This window comes from Lates calcarifer, unplaced genomic scaffold, assembly GCF_001640805.2.
Source record: "Lates calcarifer isolate ASB-BC8 unplaced genomic scaffold, TLL_Latcal_v3 _unitig_413_quiver_995, whole genome shotgun sequence".
Taxonomy (NCBI): domain Eukaryota; kingdom Metazoa; phylum Chordata; class Actinopteri; family Centropomidae; genus Lates; species Lates calcarifer.
Genome location: NW_026116727.1, coordinates 1 through 18,555, shown reverse-complemented (window position 1 = coordinate 18,555; position 18,555 = coordinate 1). Strand labels below are relative to the sequence as shown.

The following is an 18,555-nucleotide window of genomic DNA, read 5'->3' as shown; positions in this document are numbered from 1 at the left end:
ACAGAGAATAAATATGATTCTAATTTGTCAAATAATATCTCTTTTATGCAAACCAAAAGAGGCATAGTGTTTCAGTGCATGAAAAAAGACTTCATCTCTGAGTCCATAAATGAGAGGACTCAGACATCTTGGAGCAAGATAAAACAGTATAAAGTTAATGTACCTGACAATTACATATAAACTAACATTAATCTGAAGTAATGAAGATTCTATTAAGGGGCACCACATCTGAATGAGACAGAGCAGCAGTTGAAAACCATGAAGAAGCACTGTTCTGAGCCCTTTCTTTGTTGACTTTTTATCCTCTCCTGATGCAGCTTTGGCCACTTTCATTATTTTAACATAGCAGAAAATAACAATGATGCACATAATCAAAAACTGGACTTGATATATTCCTGCCCTAAAATAATGCTGCCAAATGTGAACTAACATTATCTCCACTAAACATATTTGATATTGCTTGTAGAAGCTAAGAGACGCTGATACAAAGATGGTGGAGAGAATAAGAATATAAGGCACAGAGCTGAGGCCATGAATGATGAGGATACAATGCATAGTATTGCGTGTGGTGCAGAGCTCTCCATGACGCAGGGGCATACAAATGGCCACATAGCGCTCCAGGGTCATTACTGTCAGAGTAACTGGTGTGACTGTAAGATACACATTTACTACAACAGAGATAAAGCTACATAACCAGACTTGAATGGGAAAGCGAAAATGGAGCAAGATGAGCTGGATATTAGATGCAAATAATACAAAACTATCTGACAGTAATGCAACAGCAAATAAGATGTAGCGTGCAGTCGTGTAGAAATACTCCTTCTTAAAAAAGGTTATGATCAGCAACAGGTTGGTGGAAATAAATAAGACCAGCAGGACCTGCAGAATACTGTACCTGACATGTACGTACCACAAATCATCACCAGCCACTGAGTTGTTAGCAGCCATATATCTCGATCCCTGTTTACTAAGCAAATACACAAGTGTTTGAGGCACTGCCAGAGATAAAAAATCCAGCAAATTATCATTATGTAGAGTGTTAGAAAATCAGGTGCTTTTTACAAGATGATCAAAGTTCCTATGAATTGCTCATGTACTGTTAAATACAGCAGTTTACCAAACCCTCCATGCTGTTCCAGAGAGTCATGTCTCCTGCAGAACTCTGTGCAGCCCTCTGAGAGAGGACTGTGCATGATGACTTTAAAGACTAGAAGATCCAAAAATAACACCAAATGAAACTTTGATCACCTGAGTACTGTCATCACCACACAGCTTGTCCTCAATGGCTGATGTCATCTAATCAGAGGCCCGAGCCACCTCTACTTGCTCTTTTCGACAGGAAGGAGCTCTGAACCCCTTACCATGTCTCAAAGGCTGAGCTCAGCCACCCTACCGAGGAAACTCATGTCACTTGTACCCACAATGTCATTCTTTTGGCCTCTACCTAAAGCTCATGTGGATAGATGAAGGTCTGAACATGGATTGACTAGTAAATCAAAAGCTTCACCTTCAGGCTTAACTCTTTACCACAACAATGATCACTTTGCTTCACCAATTCATGTGTTGATCTTATACTCAGACCATGAAATCTTTGAACTCCTTTACACACACACACACACACACACACACACACACACAAAGGAGCAACAACTCACTTTCACAGAAGAGTCCACCATTTTACAGCTGAGAGCCATGACTTCAGACTTCCTTATTCTCATCCTGGCCTCTTCACATTGGGCCTGCCACAGTGCATGCTGAAGGCCACAGAACCTCCAACATGGTTCTAGGGAGACACACACACACACACACACACACACACACACACACACACACACCCTGCTGAAGAGGACTTTTTAAAGGTAGATAACACCAGTTTAAACTGTGTTTGCCAAAGTATCGTCATCTCCACTTAACCACTTGAGTCATGTTGGTGATTGTACAGCAAGGTAAATGGACTGCTTAACAGTCACTAACAGGCACCGCAGCTGGATGTGACAGAGCAGCAGCAGGAAAGCATGGAGAACCACTGTTCTACTTTCTTTGTTGACTTTTTATCCTCTCCTGATGCAGCTTTGGCCACTTTCATTATTTTCACAGCAGAAAACAACGATGATGCACATAATCAAAAACTGGAATTGATACACGGCTGATCTAAGATGATCCTGCCATGTGTGAAATATAAACATCTCAACTGAACATATCTGATATTGTTTGTAGAAGCTAAGAGATGCTGATGCAAAGAAGGTGCAGAGAATAACAATGCAGGGCACAGAGCTGAGGCCATGAATGATGAGGATACAATGCATAGTGCTGCGTGTGGAGCACAGCTCTCCATGACGCAGGGGCATACAAATGGCCACATAGCGCTCCAGGGTCATTACTGTCAGAGTAACTGGTGTGACTGTAACATACAGAAGTATCACAACAGAGATAATAATACATAACCAAATGTAGCAGGATGAGTTTCATCCTTGCTACTAATGTAGGTGAATCTACTGCCTTTCCATTCACTTTCCTTCATCAGCCAATCAGCCGTTGGGGGCACATTACAAAGGGATGTGGTGTCCCACCTGACCCTCTTGCTCTTTGGTCCAGAGACCGCCCACTTCCCGGTCGTCTTGCTTCTGGCTCCTGTTGCCACTGTAGCAGGTAATGTAGCAGTAGCTGTCTTGGTTGTCAATTTATGGCTCTGACTCACTACTGATTGCACCTTATTTTACCATAGCTATTCGTGTTGTGGGCCTCGTGCCGGTGTGGTTGGCTCACAAGCTGCTCTCTTGGCCGTCTTGTTGGGGTTTTCCCACCGCTGTTGCTCTGGTGTGGAGCGCACCTCCCCTTCAGGTGACAAATGGCACCTATCGGTATGTATGCCTTACGGCTTCTAATTATGTCTGCTTTTATCCCTGCCTTTTTTGTATCAATTTAGTCTGTTTTTTTTTTTTTTTTTTGACAGATCCTGAACTCGGGAGCTGTTCAGAGCAGAGAAAAACTGGCAGTGCTTAAGCCTGGCTGCTAACCTGCCTAGTTGGGTGTGCCAGGCCTGGTGCTCGCAACTTTTGAGTGCATGCGGTAGCCCGCACTATAGTTGGACTCATTAGCCCTGTTTTAGCATAGGCTATTTTATAATGTATGAATGAGTGGTTGGGGTTAATTAGGGCACAAGAACTTCATGCGAAGGCTCTATTGTAACTGTAATAATTATTGTGATGCTAAAACCACATTTTTGAGGGCCTAAACATGCTCAAAAACTCACAAAACTTTGCACACGCATCAGACCTGGCGAAAACTGACATCTGAAGGGGTCTCGTTCATTGCCACCATAAAATGGCTCCATAGCGCCTCCTTGGACATACTTAAAACCCTCTTGCCATTGGACTTAGTATGTCCAGGGTGAACAAAATTCTGAGGCATGATGTAACATGCTGAGACGCACCAAAAAGTCTCTTGACAGCATGGCCTCAAACCTACAGGAAGTTGGCCATTTTAATTTTAATTTGAAAATTTTGCTCATTTTGGCCATTTGTTGGCATTTGGGGACATTGTATTTGATCAAACTCCTCCCACAATTTTTATCATATCAACCTCAAACTTGGTCAGGATACTCTTGAGGCCTTTGTGATTGAAAGTTATTAAAATAATTTGTTGACGTCGAAGAGTGTAGCCGTCGCGGCACCTCAAATTTCAATGCCTCGCAATGAAACAGGAAATTGCGTTTAACTTGCTGTAACTCAGCCATACTTTATTCAGTCATCCCCCAATTTCACAGTGATGATGAGGGTCCCGACATGAACACACCCACATGTCAATATTCACAAAAAGTTATAGCGCCACCTATTAGCCACAGGAAATTACATGTTTTAGACTTTGACTTCCTGTTACTAGCAGGTTAATATGATCCACTTCAGACTCAGTCAGGAAAGCTTTAAGCCCTTCATGATGCCTTTTTGTGAAAATTTTGATGTTCCGTTAAAGGGCATGTCTGTGGCGCCGTGGTGAATTTCGATGCTTCGTCATTAACCAGGAAGTTGATGTAACTCATGCATACTTTGTCTGATCTGCCCCAAATTTCACAGGTTTAACAACAGACCTGTCCTGAACACATCTACATTCAAATGTACAGATATTATCATAGCGCCACCTAGTGGAAACAGGAAATTATGTGTTTAGGGTAGGTTGATCTCATTGACCTCAAAAGTGGTTAGATAATCATTAAGATCATAATGGTGCTGAATTGTGAAGACTGTGAGTCTTCATGGGAGACCCTTGCTGTGTCGCCATGGTGAATTTCGATGCTTCACCATTAAAAAGGAAGTTGTTGTAACTCCTGCATGCACTGTCCAATCTCCCCCAAACTTCACGTTTGCTTAGTGTCATGGCCTGAACACATCTACATGCCAATATAGAGGCATAGACATAGCGCCATCTATTGACAACAGGAAACGATGTGTGTCATCCAAGTGGGTTGACCTGATTCAACTCAAATGTGGTCAGACAAGCACAAAAGCTTAATCAAAGTCCTGCTTGAAAATGTTTGACTGCTGTGTGCACAGACAAAGTTCAAAAACAAGTACCTGTATTATTAAATTAGCCAGTTAATCAGTCTTATCAGCAAATTCGACTCTAACAACATGAACATAGTAATTAATATTAAGGATTTAATAACATGGTACATTTTCCATTTCAAACCAAAACTGTGCTGCACAATGTATAGAAACTTTTTGACTGACTGCTGCCAACTCAGTGAATGCCAAGTCACTGAATATCATTACAATATTATGTAGGAGCTGATACATATCCATCAGCACCGCCACTGTGGTTTTGTGGAAAAACACAGAGAGGCCTGCTGGCTCATTGTTGTGAGCATCAGTCAATAAAGCCCAGTGCAACATCCACACTTGTCATAGAAAAACAACTAAAAAGAGACAGTGAATAAATATGATTCTAATTTGTCAAATAATATCTCTTTTATGCAAACCAAAAGAGGCATAGTGTTTCAGTGCATGAAAAAAGACTTCATCTCTGAGTCCATAAATGAGAGAACTCAGACATCTTGGAGCAAGATGAAACAGTATAAAGTTAAAGTACCTGACAATTTCGTATAAACTAACATTAATCTGAAGTAATGAAGATTCTATGAATGGGCACCACAACTGAATGAGACAGAGCAGCAGCTGAAAACAATGAAGAAGCACAGTTCTGAGCCCTTTCTTTGTTGACTTTTTATCCTCTCCTGATGCAGCTTTGGCCACTTTCGTTATTTTAACATAGCAGAAAATAACAATGATGCATATAATCAAAAATTGGACTTGATATATTCCTGCCCTAAAATAATGCTGCCAAGCATTAACTAACATGAACTCCACTAAACATATTTGATATTGCTTGTAGAAGCTAAGAGATGCTGATACAAAGATGGTGGAGAGAATAAGAATATAAGGCACAGAGCTGAGGCCATGAATAATGAGGATACAATGCATAGTTTTGCGTGTGGTGCAGAGCTCTCCATGACGCAGGGGCATACAAATGGCCACATAGCGCTCCAGGGTCATTACTGTCAGAGTAACTGGTGTGACTGTAACATACACATTTATCACAACAGAGATAATGATACATAACCAGACTTGAATGGGAAAGCGAAAATGGAGCAAGATGAGCTGGATATTAGATGCAAATAATACAAAACTATCTGACAGTAATGCAACAGCAAACAAGATGTAGCGTGCAGTCGTGTAGAAATGCTCCTTCTTAAAAAAGGTTATGATCAGCAACAGATTGGTGGAAATAAAAAAGACCAGCAGGACCTGCAAAATAGTGTACCTTAACCGGAACCACACATAATCACCAGTCACTGAGTTGTTAGCAGCCATGTATCTTGATCCCTGTTTACTAAGCAAATACACAAGCCTTTGAGGCACTGCCAGAGATAAAAAATCCAGCAAATTATCATTATGTAGAGTGTTAGAAAATCAGGTGCTTTTTACAAGATGATCAAAGTTACTATGAATTGCTCATGTACTGTTAAATACAGCAGTTTACCAAACCCTCCATGCTGTTCCAGAGAGTCATGTCTCCTGCAGAACTCTGTGCAGCCCTCTGAGAGAGGACTGTGCATGATGACTTTAAAGACTAGAAGATCCAAAAATAACACCAAATGAAACTTTGATCACCTGAGTACTGTCATCACCACACAGCTTGTCCTCAATGGCTGATGTCATCTAATCAGAGGCCCGAGCCACCTCTACTTGCTCTTTTCGACAGGAAGGAGCTCTGAACCCCTTACCATGTCTCAAAGGCTGAGCTCAGCCTCCCTACAGAGGCAACTCATGTTGGTCACTTGTACCCACAATGTCATTCTTTTGGCCTCTACCTAAAGCTCATGTGGATAGGTGAAGGTCTGAACATGGAAAAAAAAAAGCTTCACCTTCAGGCTTAACTCTTTACCACAACAATGATCACTTTGCTTCACCAATTCATGTGTTGATCTTATACTCAGACCATGAAATCTTTGAACTCCTTTACACACACACACACACCCAAAGAAGCAACAACTCACTTTCACAGAAGAGTCCACCATTTTACAGCTGAGAGCCATGACTTCAGACTTCCTTATTCTCATCCTGGCCTCTTCACATTGGGCCTGCCACAGTGCATGCTGAAGGCCACAGAACCTCCAACATGGTTCTGGGGAGACACACACACACACACACACACACACACACACACACACTGCTGAAGAGGACTTTTTAAAGGTAGATAACACCAGTTTAAACTGTGTTTGCCAAAGTATCGTCATCTCCACTTAACCACTTGAGTCACGTTGGTGATTGTACAGCAAGGTAAATGGACTGCTTAACAGTCACTAACAGGCACCACAGCTGGATGTGACAGAGCAGCAGCAGGAAAGCATGGAGAACCACTGTTCTGACTACTTTCTTTGTTGACTTTTTATTCTCTCCTGATGCAGCTTTGGCCACTCTCATTATTTTCACAGCAGAAAACAACGATGATGCACATAATCAAAAACTGGAATTGATACACGGCTGATCTAAGATGATCCTGCCATGTGTGAAATATAAACATCTCAACTGAACATATCTGATATTGTTTGTAGAAGCTAAGAGATGCTGATGCAAAGAAGGTGCAGAGAATAACAATGCAGGGCACAGAGCTGAGGCCATGAATGATGAAGATACAATGCATAGTGCTGCACGTGGAGCAGAGCTCTCCATGACGCAAGGGCATACAAATGGCCACATAGCGTTCCAGGGTCATTACTGTCAGAGTAACTGGTGTGACTGTAACATAAAGAAGTATCACAACAGAGATAATAATACATAACCAAATGTAGCAGGATGAGTTTCATCCCTGCTACTAATGTAGGTGATTCTACTGCCTTTCCATTCACTTTCCCTCATCAGCCAATCAGACGTTGGGGGCACATTACAACGGGATGCAGTGTCCCACCTGACCCCCCTCTTGATCTTGCTCTGACCGCCCAATTCCCGATCGTCTTGCTTCCGGCTCCTGTTGCCACTGTAGCAGGTAATGTAGCAGTAGCTGTCTTGGTTGTCAATTTATGGCTCTGACTCACTACTGATTGCACCTTATTTTACCATAGTTATTCATGTTGTGGGCCTTGTGCCGGTGCGGTTGGCTCACAAGCTGCTCTCTTGGCCGTCTTGTCACCACTGCCTCTCTGGTGTGGAGCACACCTCCCATGCAGGTGACAAATGTCACCTATCGGTATGTATGCCTTACGGCTTCTAATTATGTCTGTTTTTATCCCTGCCTTTTTTGTGTCAATTTAGTTTGTTTTTTTTGTTGACAGATCCTGGACTGGGGAGCTGTTCAGAGCAGAGAAAAACTGGCCGCGCTTATGCCTGGCTGCTAACCTGCCTAGTTGGGTGTGCCAGGCCTGGTGCTCGCAACTTTTGAGTGCATGCGGTAGCCCGCACTATAGTTGGACTCATTAGCCCTGTTTTAGCATAGCCTATTTTATATTGTAGGAATGAGTGGTTGGAGTTAAGTAGGGCACAAGAACTTCATGCGAAGGCTCTATTGTAACCGTAATAATTATTGTGATGCTAAAACCACATTTTTGAGGGCCTAAACATGCTCAAAAACTCACAAAACTTTGCACACGCATCAGACCTGGCGAAAACTGACATCTGAAGGGGTCTCGTTCATTGCCACCATAAAATGGCTCCATAGTGCCCCCTTGAACATACTTAAAACCCCCTTGCCATTGGGCTTAGTTTGTTTGAGGTGGACGAAATTCTGAGGCATGATGTAACATGCTGAGACGCACCAAAAAGTCTCTTGACAGCATGGCCTCAAACCTACAGGAAGTCGGCCATAATTTTAATTTGAAAATTTTGCTCATTTTGGCCATTTGTTGGCATTTGGGGACATTGTATTTGATCAAACTCCTCCCACAATTTTTATCATATCAACCTCAAACTTGGTCAGGATACTCTTGAGGCCTTTGTGATTGAAAGTTATTAAAATAATTTGTTGACGTCGAAGAGTGTAGCCGTGGCGGCACCTCAAATTTCAATGCCTCGCAATGAAACAGGAAATTGTGTTTAACTTGCTGTAACTCAGCCATACTTTATTCAGTCATCCCCCAATTTCACAGTGATAATGAGGGTCCTGACATGAACACACCCACATGTCAATATTCACAAAAAGTTATAGTGCCGCCTATTAGCCACAGGAAATTACATGTTTTAGACTTTGACTTCCTGTTACTAGCAGGTTAATATGATCCACTTTAGACTTGGTCAGGAAAGCCTTAAGGCCATCATGATGCCTTTTTGTGAAAATTTTGATGTTTTGTTGAAGGCTGTGTCTGTGGCAGCGTGGTGAATTTCGATGCTTCGTCATTAACCAGGAAGTTGATGTAACTCATGCATAACAGAGATAATAATACATAACCAAACTTGAATAGTTAAATAAAAAATGGCCCAGATGACCAGGATACCAGACATGAATAACAAGAAGCTATCTGACAGTAATGTTACAGCAAATAAGATGTAGCGAGCACTTGTGTGAAAGCACTCCTTTTTAAAAAAAAAGTAATGATGAGCAACAAGTTGATGCAGAGAAAAATCATCACCAGGATCTGCACAATAATGAGCTCGAACTTATCTAGCAAGAAATCATCACCAGCCAATGAGTTGTTGGCAGCCATATATATCAAGCAAGCACACACGTGTGAGGCACTGCCAAAAATCCAGTTAAGTCTTGATATGTGTCTGTCAATTGAAAATCTGATTTTTTCTTCACAATGATTAAAGTTAAGTTCCTCTGAGTAGCTCATGTACTGTTAAATACAGCAGTTTACCGAACCCTACATTCTGTTCCAGAGAGTAACATCTCCTGCTGAGCTCTGTGAAGCCCTCTGAGAGAGGACTGTGCATGATGACTTTAAAGACTAGAACATCCAGAAATAACACCAAGCTCACGAGAATTACTGCACCAACTTGCATGTTGATCTTACTCTCCATTTTACCCTAAATCTTGAATTAGAACTCCTTGAACTTCTTCACGCGGAGAAACATCTCACCATTTTCCAGTTCAGAACCGCAGACTTGGACTTTGATTCTTTTCCTGGCCACTTAACTAAGTGCTGTAAACTGCCTCAGTGTATGCTGAAAGTCACGGTCTGATGAAGTCAGTAGAACCACATCAACCACAGTTCTGTGGTCCCCAGACCAGACACTCTTCCCTCAAGCAGTGCCTTTAGAGCATTTTCATGAAAATCACAAACACAGCTCTAACTTAGGTTATATATGGACTGTATAACTTGTAGCAATAACCCTCTTATCAACATACATCTTTGATCAAGAGTAAAAATGAAAGTACATCTATAATCTACGGTCCACCATTTTCCAGCTGAGAGCCATGGCCTCAGACTTAGAGGTGCTGATTCTTATTCCACCTGCTTCATACTTGGCTGCAAACAACCCCCGTGTCAAATACCTGTGTTTTGATGTTTCATCCAATCACTCCAACTTCCTCCTAACTCAGATTTTCTCTCTCTATACACTATGTCATCTGGAATCCTCCTTTGCTCCTGTCATAATTTCTATAGCAGCTAGACACTACCTAACAATAAAACGTTAACTATGATTCATGGTAAGCTGCTTGCACAGATGACCTGTGGATTTGTTTCATACAGGATGACAGTTGTATTTAAATACTTTACATCACCAAATAATCTGAAATTAATTTGAAGTACAGCTATCTCGTCTCTATGAACAGGCACCATTGCTGGATGTGACAGAGCAGCAGCAGGAAAACATGGAGAATCACTGTTCTCTCCTTATGCAACTTTGGCCACTTTCATTATTTCACTGATGTAGCTGTTTTCTTCCATTGGTTTAAAATGGGGGAATATCATTATGCCAAACAGATAGGACTAACAGCAATTTCCAACACCCTCTTCAATCTGGAGAACAACTAATAAAGTAATATACCATAGAGGGTATTTGCTTTGTATGCTTGTAATGTGTTGAAAGATGTCGTTACCTTAAATAAATGATGATGCAATAAAGCAAAATTATTTGAATTAGTATTGCATTTCCATTTCTATAATGTACACTGTACTTCAACTTAAATATCCTCAGTATTGCAAACCTATTAACCACTGATATGCTTTACACAATCTATATACATGTACTAATGATGGTATATAAAGTTTGGGAGACTTAAAATGCATGTATCTATTTATTTTCTTTTTCATCTTGGCCAACATTACACAGCATCTAATTGCTCAAAACTAACTATTTATACCTAATGTTTGACTGCTGTGTGCACAGACAAAGCTCAAAAACAAGTACCTGTGTTACTAAATTATCCAGTTAATCAGTCTTATCAGCAAATTTGACTCTAACAACATGAACATAGTGATGCATATTAAGGATTTAATAACATGGTGCATTTTCCATCTCAAAGCAAAACTGTGCTGCACAATATATAGAAACTTATGACTGACGGCTGCCAACTCAGTGAATGCCAAGTCACTGAATATCATTACAATATTATGTAGGAGCTGATACATATCCATCAGCACCGCCACTGTGGTTTTGTGGGAAAACACAGAGAGGCCTGCTGGCTCATTGTTGTGAGCATCAGTCAATAAAGCCCAGTGCAACGTCCACACTTGTCATAGATAAACAACTACAAAGAGACAGAGAATAACTGTGATTCTAATTTGTCAAATAATATCTCTTTTATGCAAACCAAAAGAGGCATAGTGTTTCAGTGCACGAAAAAAGACTTCATCTCTGAGTCCATAAATGAGAGGACTCAGACATCTTGGAGCAAGATAAAACAGTATAAAGTTAATGTACCTGACAACTACATATAAAGTAACATTAATCTGAAGTAATGAAGATTCTATTAAGGGGCACCACATCTGAATGAGACAGAGCAGCAGCTGAAAACCATGAAGAAGCACTGTTCTGAGCCCTTTCTTTGTTGACTTTTTATCCTCTCCTGATGCAGCTTTGGCCACTTTCATTATTTTAACATAGCAGAAAATAACAATGATGCACATAATCAAAAACTGGACTTGATATAAACCAGCCCTAAAATTATGCTGCCAAACGTGAACTAACATTAACTCCACTAAACATATTTGATATTGCTTGTAGAAGCTAAGGGATGCTGATACAAAGATGGTGGAGAGAATAAGAATACAAGGCACAGAGCTGAGGCCATGAATGATGAGGATAAAATGCATAGTATTGCGTGTGGTGCAGAGCTCTCCATGACGCAAGGGCATACAAATGGCCACATAGCGTTCCAGGGTCATTACTGTCAGAGTAACTGGTGTGACTGTAAGATACAGAATTACTACAACAACGATAATGATACATAACCAGACTTGAATGGGAACGTCAAAATGGAGCAAGATGAGCTGGATATTAGATAATAATAATACAAAACTATCTGACAGTAATGCAACAGCAAATAAGATGTAGCGTGCAGTCGTGTAGAAATACTCCTTCTTAAAAAAGGTTATGATCAGCAACAGGTTGGAGGAAATAAAAAAGACCAGCACGACCTGCAGAGTACTGTACCTGACATGTACGTACCACAAATCATCACCAGTCACTGAGTTGTTAGCAGCCATGTATCTTGATCCCTGTTTACTAAGCAAATACACAAGTGTTTGAGGCACTGCCAGAGATAAAAAATCTAGCAAATTATCATTATGTAGAGTGTTAGAAAATCAGGTGCTTTTTACAAGATGATCAAAGTTTCTATGAATTGCTCATGTACTGTTAAATACAGCAGTTTACCAAACCCTCCATGCTGTTCCAGAGAGTCATGTCTCCTGCAGAACTCTGTGCAGCCCTCTGAGAGAGGACTGTGCATGATGACTTTAAAGACTAGAAGATCCAAAAATAACACCAAATGAAACTTTGATCACCTGAGTACTGTCATCACCACACAGCTTGCCCTCAATGGCTGATGTCATCTAATCAGAGGCCCGAGCCACCTCTTGCTCTTTTCGACAGGAAGGAGCTCTGAACCCCTTACCATGTCTCAAAGGCTGAGCTCAGCCACCCTACAGAGGAAACTCACATTGGTCACTACAATATGGTTCTGGGGAGAGCCATACACACACACACACACACACACACACACACACACCGCTGCTACTGACCACTCACTATGCCCCATCCCTATTACACAATGTCCGTGAAGGCTCTGTAGTCAAAGCAGCACGTTAGCAGAGCAGCAGCAGCATCTTCAGTCCTCCATCAGTGTCCACCACTCAAGCAAAGCATGCAGAATGGAAGAAAATATACTTGAAGTTACACTTGTGGTCTTTTGTACATACATGAGTATGCTGTATTGATTAAAACAGAAACTCGTCCCATCAGACACATGGGACGGATGACTGAAAAACGTGACCCTCTATTTTAATATGCCACTTTACTTTTTTGAATGAATGTGTCCTTGAGATTAGACAGGAATAGACAAAAGCAGGCTTCTTACTTGTAAGTGGACCAGTTTTTTCAGCTGTGCTTTTTTTTCAGCTAGTTAATAATCTTCATTTCCAAGTATTGATCAGAATATGTATCTCAGACAAATCTAATGATTATGGTTTACTTATTTGAAAATAAGAACCCTGCAAAAGGGTAAAGGTAAGAATGTACACTTTTTTCACAAAGAAACTGGCACAAATCATTCAGAAAAATGGCAGATGTGATGTGACTTTTGGGGGGGTCTGCCTAATTGATGAGAGTCTGCTGACCTTAGACACTACACTTTAGTGAGACCTTTATAGGGTTTAGACAATATTAATACAGAGTCACTGATGTGGATTTGTTGGATCATATATTACATTTTCCCTAAAAACAACATAGTTAAACTATGTCAGACATGTTCAGAAAAATTCAAATATAATAATGTACATTGACTAACAAATCCATGATCAAGGCTGATGTAGAATAATATGTTTTGCATGTTTTAAAGACATAAGAATGTTAATAAATATTAGTGTGAAATTAAAAGATTATAGATCAAACAGATCATAATGCAAATTTGTCAAACAAAAGAAACCTGCACATTGCTTTTTACATAGTATAATCCAAAGAACGCACTGTGTTTCAGTGCAAGAAAAAACTTTTCATCTCTGAGGCCATAAATGACAGGACTCAGACATTTTGGAGCAAGATAAAACATTATGTAATTGAAGTACCTGACATAATCAAATAACTTGAAATCAATCAGAAGTAAAGCAGTTTCTATGAATGGGCACCACAACTGGATAAAACAAAGGAGCAGCTGGAAACCATGAAGAAGCACTGTTAGAAGCCCTTTCTTTGTTGACTTTTTATTCTCTCCTGATGCAGCTTTGGCCACTTTCATAATCTCAGTGTAGGAAAAAATGATGGTGACAGACATGACTAAAAAGTAGCACTGATATACAACTAATTTAAAGTGATCCTGCCATCTGAGAGGGACAAATAAGTCCATTGAGCATATCCTGTATTGGGCATACAAGCTATGTGGGGCTGATGCAAAAAACATAGAGAGAATGACAGTGACTGGTACAGAGCTGAGGCCATGAATGATGAGGACGCAATGTAGAGTGCTGTGTGTGGAGCAGAGCTCTCCATGGCGAAGGGGCATACAAATGGCCACGTAGCGCTCCAGGGTCATTGCTGTCAGAGTAACTGGTGTGACAAAAGTGTACAGAACCAAAAAGATATAGACCATGACACACAAGCCAATTTGCATTGTGAAACGAAAATAGTTCAAGATGAGCAGGATATCAGACATGATTAATATCAAGCTATCAGACAACAGTGTAACAACAAATAAGATGTATCGCATGGTTGTGTAGAAGTAGGCCTTTGAAAAAAAAGTCACAATGAGCAACAAGTTTATGAAAAGGAAAATCAACACCAGAAGCTGCACTATAATGACCCGTTCACTGACCTGCTTCTGCAAGGACTCACCACCAACCAATGAGTTGTTATCTGCCATACTACATATATAAAATATTGAAGCCACTACCAGAAGTCAAATAATATACCCCCTGATATCAACATACAATAAAATGACAGTCTTAGTCAAGTCCAATATCAGTCTTCTTTTAAGCAATAAGAACTTCTTCAAATACTACCATTTACCAAATCTTCTCTGCAGTAACATGGCATGTTATTTTTTTTCTTTCCTGAGTGCAGTGCAGCCTTCTGGGAAGGTTGAGCGTGGTGACTTGATAGGAGTGACTAGAACATCCCAGAATAACACCAGATGAAGCTTTGCTCACCACACTGTCATCACTACTCTAACTGGCTATTTATAGCTACAGTAGCTGACTGCTGAAGAGACTTTAGAGCAGGGGTGTCAAACTCAATTTCACCCCGGGCCACATCAGCATTGTGGTTGACCTCAAAGGGCTAGTTTTAACTGTAAAACTATATAAATGTATCTACTCTCTCATATTACATGATTGCCTCTGCAATCAATTATTATTTGTTTTAATAGTAACTCAATTAATAACTAGTTTTGAAAGGTAAGTTATCAGGGGTGTGTGGCAGTTGCTTTTTTTCTCTTTTACCAGTCAAACCAAGCCAGTTCTCTCACCACACATGGTATCGGTAATAAGCCCCACCAACTTCTCCCAGGGTAATTTCATTTTACTTACGGGCTACTCCACCTCACAGAAGATATCCCTTTCCCTTGTCGTCCCGTGCATGGAGCTCCTCACTCACGTACAAGTCTGCCTTCAGGCCTCTTAAAAAATGGCCAAATGCGCTGTATCAGCATCAACGGCTATTGGAAAAAGCCAGATAACTGCGCGCTTCTCCAGCCAGAGTTTCTGCTAGTTCCCGGACTCTGCTTGTCTCTGGTCAAGGCACACCTGCTCACGTACATTCACAGCATACGCTGCTTTAAAAATGCACCTTCTGAAAGACACTTTAAAGCTCGGGCGACTTCTTCAACCACAAAAAAGCTGGCTTTCACCACTACATCATTTTTTGCAAACATATTCTGCTGAGACATGCAGGCCGCCTTTTAGTTCTTGGACCTTCTGTTGCTTTTCTTGGTGGCTAAGGCTAGCATACTTAGCTCCGTGCTCGCTGTCTAGGTGTAAATTGTTTTCCTTGGACACTGCCGCTGCCTCGTAGCAAAGAAGACACACCGGCTTGTCTCCATTAAGTACAAACATGTATTCGCTTACCCAATTCTTGGACATTCTGGCACTATTTACATTTTTTCCAGACCCTATCACTGACTGAAAAACCGCAGTAGGAAATGATTGTTATTGAGACACTGCCACCCAGTGGCTAGATGCTTTCATTGCACAGGTAACAAAATCGAAATGCATTTACTGTACTTATGTAAAGCGGTATAGGATTGTATTTTATGATACATGATATGATAATAATAGTCCTTGAAAGCTCTCGCGGGCCACTTAAACTGCCGGATTTGGCCCGCGAGCCTTTAGTTTGACATGTCTGCTTTAGAGTGATATTCAGTAGCTCTACCAGATAAGTTTTAAGACCCTTTTCCCCCCAAGTTCTCTATCCATGTGTTAAAGTCACGTAGCACCTATGATTTTGTGTCCTATCACAGACTTTCACGTAACCACAATTTTTATGCCACAGCACTAGAAACAGCCATGGCCAGCCATGTTTTCAGGCTGTCTGTCTATCCACCCCCATTCCCATGAATGTCATATCTCAGGAACAGCATGAGAGAATTTCTTCACATTTGGCACAAACATTCACTTGGACTTAAGGATGAACTTATTAGAATTTGGTAGGTCAAAGGTCAAGGTCACAGTGAACTCAAACAAAAAATTAGCTCAAATGTCAAATAGGATAAAACGAATAGTGATAAAAAGTCAAAGGTCAATGTGACAACATAATGTTCTGCAAAAACACTTTCCTGGCCGTTATTCAACACCACAACTCAGGAAAAGAAAGGGAGACTGTGAGCATATTTCACACATAGACAGATACTTAGTCGGTAACACCAATCTTGTATAGATCTTCTGTGCTGCTGGGTTGAAGATGTGTGTGAAGCATCCATGGTTTAGAGTTTGTAGCTCCTTTGGTAGTCCACCACAAGCTCATTGGTTTAGCTGATATTGAGCTTCAGGTGATGGTGTACAATGTAACAAAGCTGTCTTATCAGTCCTCTGTACATTACAAGTTCATACATTTTACTAAATTCCTTAGTAATTCCCTTTTAAAGTCTTCTACATAGTATATTATATGAGTCTTAACAGGCTGGCAGAGGCATACAACCATGAGGTGGAAACTTATGTTTTTGTTTAAACCCTGTCAAAACATTTTATAATGCCTGAAAATGGGGGTTAAAGTGTACAACAACTGGATCACCAAAAGGCTGAGTGAGGAATAATATGCAACAAAGGTTGTTTTAAAATGGCCCTGCAGTCCATGCATCAGCAATTTGTTTCCAGTGTAGTGGTGCCTGCCTGGCAGAAATTGTGATATAACTTTTTGGTCTTTAACCTTCATAAGAGTGGGTAGACTGTTCAAAATCAAATATATATATTCAAAATATACATATTCAAAGAGCCAGAGGCTTCACTGTTAATGATCCAGGCACACACTCAAAATATGGAGCAAAAGAGCATTTATTTCCAAGACAGTTATCACTGTAACAATTATACTGGAAATAGTTTTAAATGTTAGTACAGTCATATAATATTTAGGATCGGATTTAGGAAATTAACACATGATTTCAATAAATATGAAGAGGGAGATTACGTGGGTGAGTTTAATATATTGTTAGCAAATGTACAGGGAATGAGATTTTCACCAGTGCTACATAATCACACGCATGATCATGAATAGAAAATGTCAACATTCCCAGACACATCTATGATTTTTTTAGTTATTTTTTGTGTTGTTATAAAGAATCCACTGAAACATTTAGATTACATTTTTCTATAAAATAACAATGTAAGTAAAATTAGACATATATATATATAACATGTTATTTTAGTGGTGTAACATCATGACTTGACTTTGTTAATCAAAGTAAATCTGATGGTTGTTTCTTATACAAACCACAGAGAGCATAGTATTTCAGAGCACGAAAAACATTTCATCTCTCAGGCCATAAATGAGAGGACTTAGACATCTTGGAGCAAGAATAAAAGTTATATAATTAAAGTACCTGACATTAATAAATAACATTAAATTAACCTGAAGTACAGCAGCTTCTATGAATGGGCACCACAACTGGATGAGACAGAGCAGCAGCTGGAACCATGAAGAAGCACTGTTCTGAGCCCTTTCTTTGTTGACTTTTTATTCTCTCCTGATGCAGCTTTGGCCACTTTCATTATTTTAACATAGGAGGAAACAATGGCGATACACATGATCAAGAAATAAAACTGACTTATTGCTGACCTAATATGACCCTGCAAGTGTGAAAGATAAAGATTTCCACAGAGCATACTCTGCTCTGAGTGTAGAAGCTGTGGGTGGCAGATGCAAAGAAGATGGAAAGAGTAACAATGCAGGGCACAGAGCTGAGGCTGTGAATGATGAGGATACAGTGCAGAGCGCTGCGTGTGGAGCAGAGCTCTCCATGACGCAGGGGCATACAAATGGCCACATAGCGCTCCAGGGTCATTGCTGTCAGAGTAACTGGTGTGACAAAAGTGTATACAGACAAAACAATATATACAGTAAGGCACAACCATATTTCTATGGTAAAGTGAAAATAACTAAAAATGAGCAAGATATTAGTCATGAGTAAAAACAAACAATCAGACATTAGTGTAATAGCAAAAAAGATGTAGCGCATGGTTGTGTAGAAAAATCCTTCATAAAAAAGGTTCTGATCAGCAAAACATTGATGCACAGGAAAAGTGCCACAAACACTTGAACTAAAATGACCTTATCACTGATCTCGTACACTGAAGAATTATTGGCTGCCATATATTTCTGATCACACATGCAAAGGTTTTAGACACTGCCACATATAGTTAGCTCTAAAGATAGATCTGAAAGAAGGCAAGAACTCATCTATGACTAAACTGTG

The 18,555-nt window shown here is 40.3% G+C and overlaps 2 protein-coding genes and 1 pseudogene across 2 annotated transcripts; all 3 read right to left on the bottom strand.

The window, feature by feature from the left end:
• Positions 1-27: 27 nt before the first annotated feature.
• Positions 28-627, bottom strand: LOC108896692 (odorant receptor 131-2-like). Its single transcript, XM_018695916.1, has one exon. The coding sequence runs from the start codon at positions 625-627 to the stop codon at positions 28-30; it is 600 nt and encodes a 199-aa protein (XP_018551432.1).
• A 12,939-nt stretch (positions 628-13,566) lies between these two features.
• Positions 13,567-14,700, bottom strand: LOC108896688 (odorant receptor 131-2-like). The gene has a single exon (XM_018695913.2). The coding sequence runs from the start codon at positions 14,509-14,511 to the stop codon at positions 13,567-13,569; it is 945 nt and encodes a 314-aa protein (XP_018551429.1). The 5' UTR covers positions 14,512-14,700.
• Positions 14,701-17,591: 2,891 nt separating this feature from the next.
• Positions 17,592-18,452, bottom strand: LOC108896687 (odorant receptor 131-2-like; annotated as a pseudogene).
• Positions 18,453-18,555: the final 103 nt, after the last annotated feature.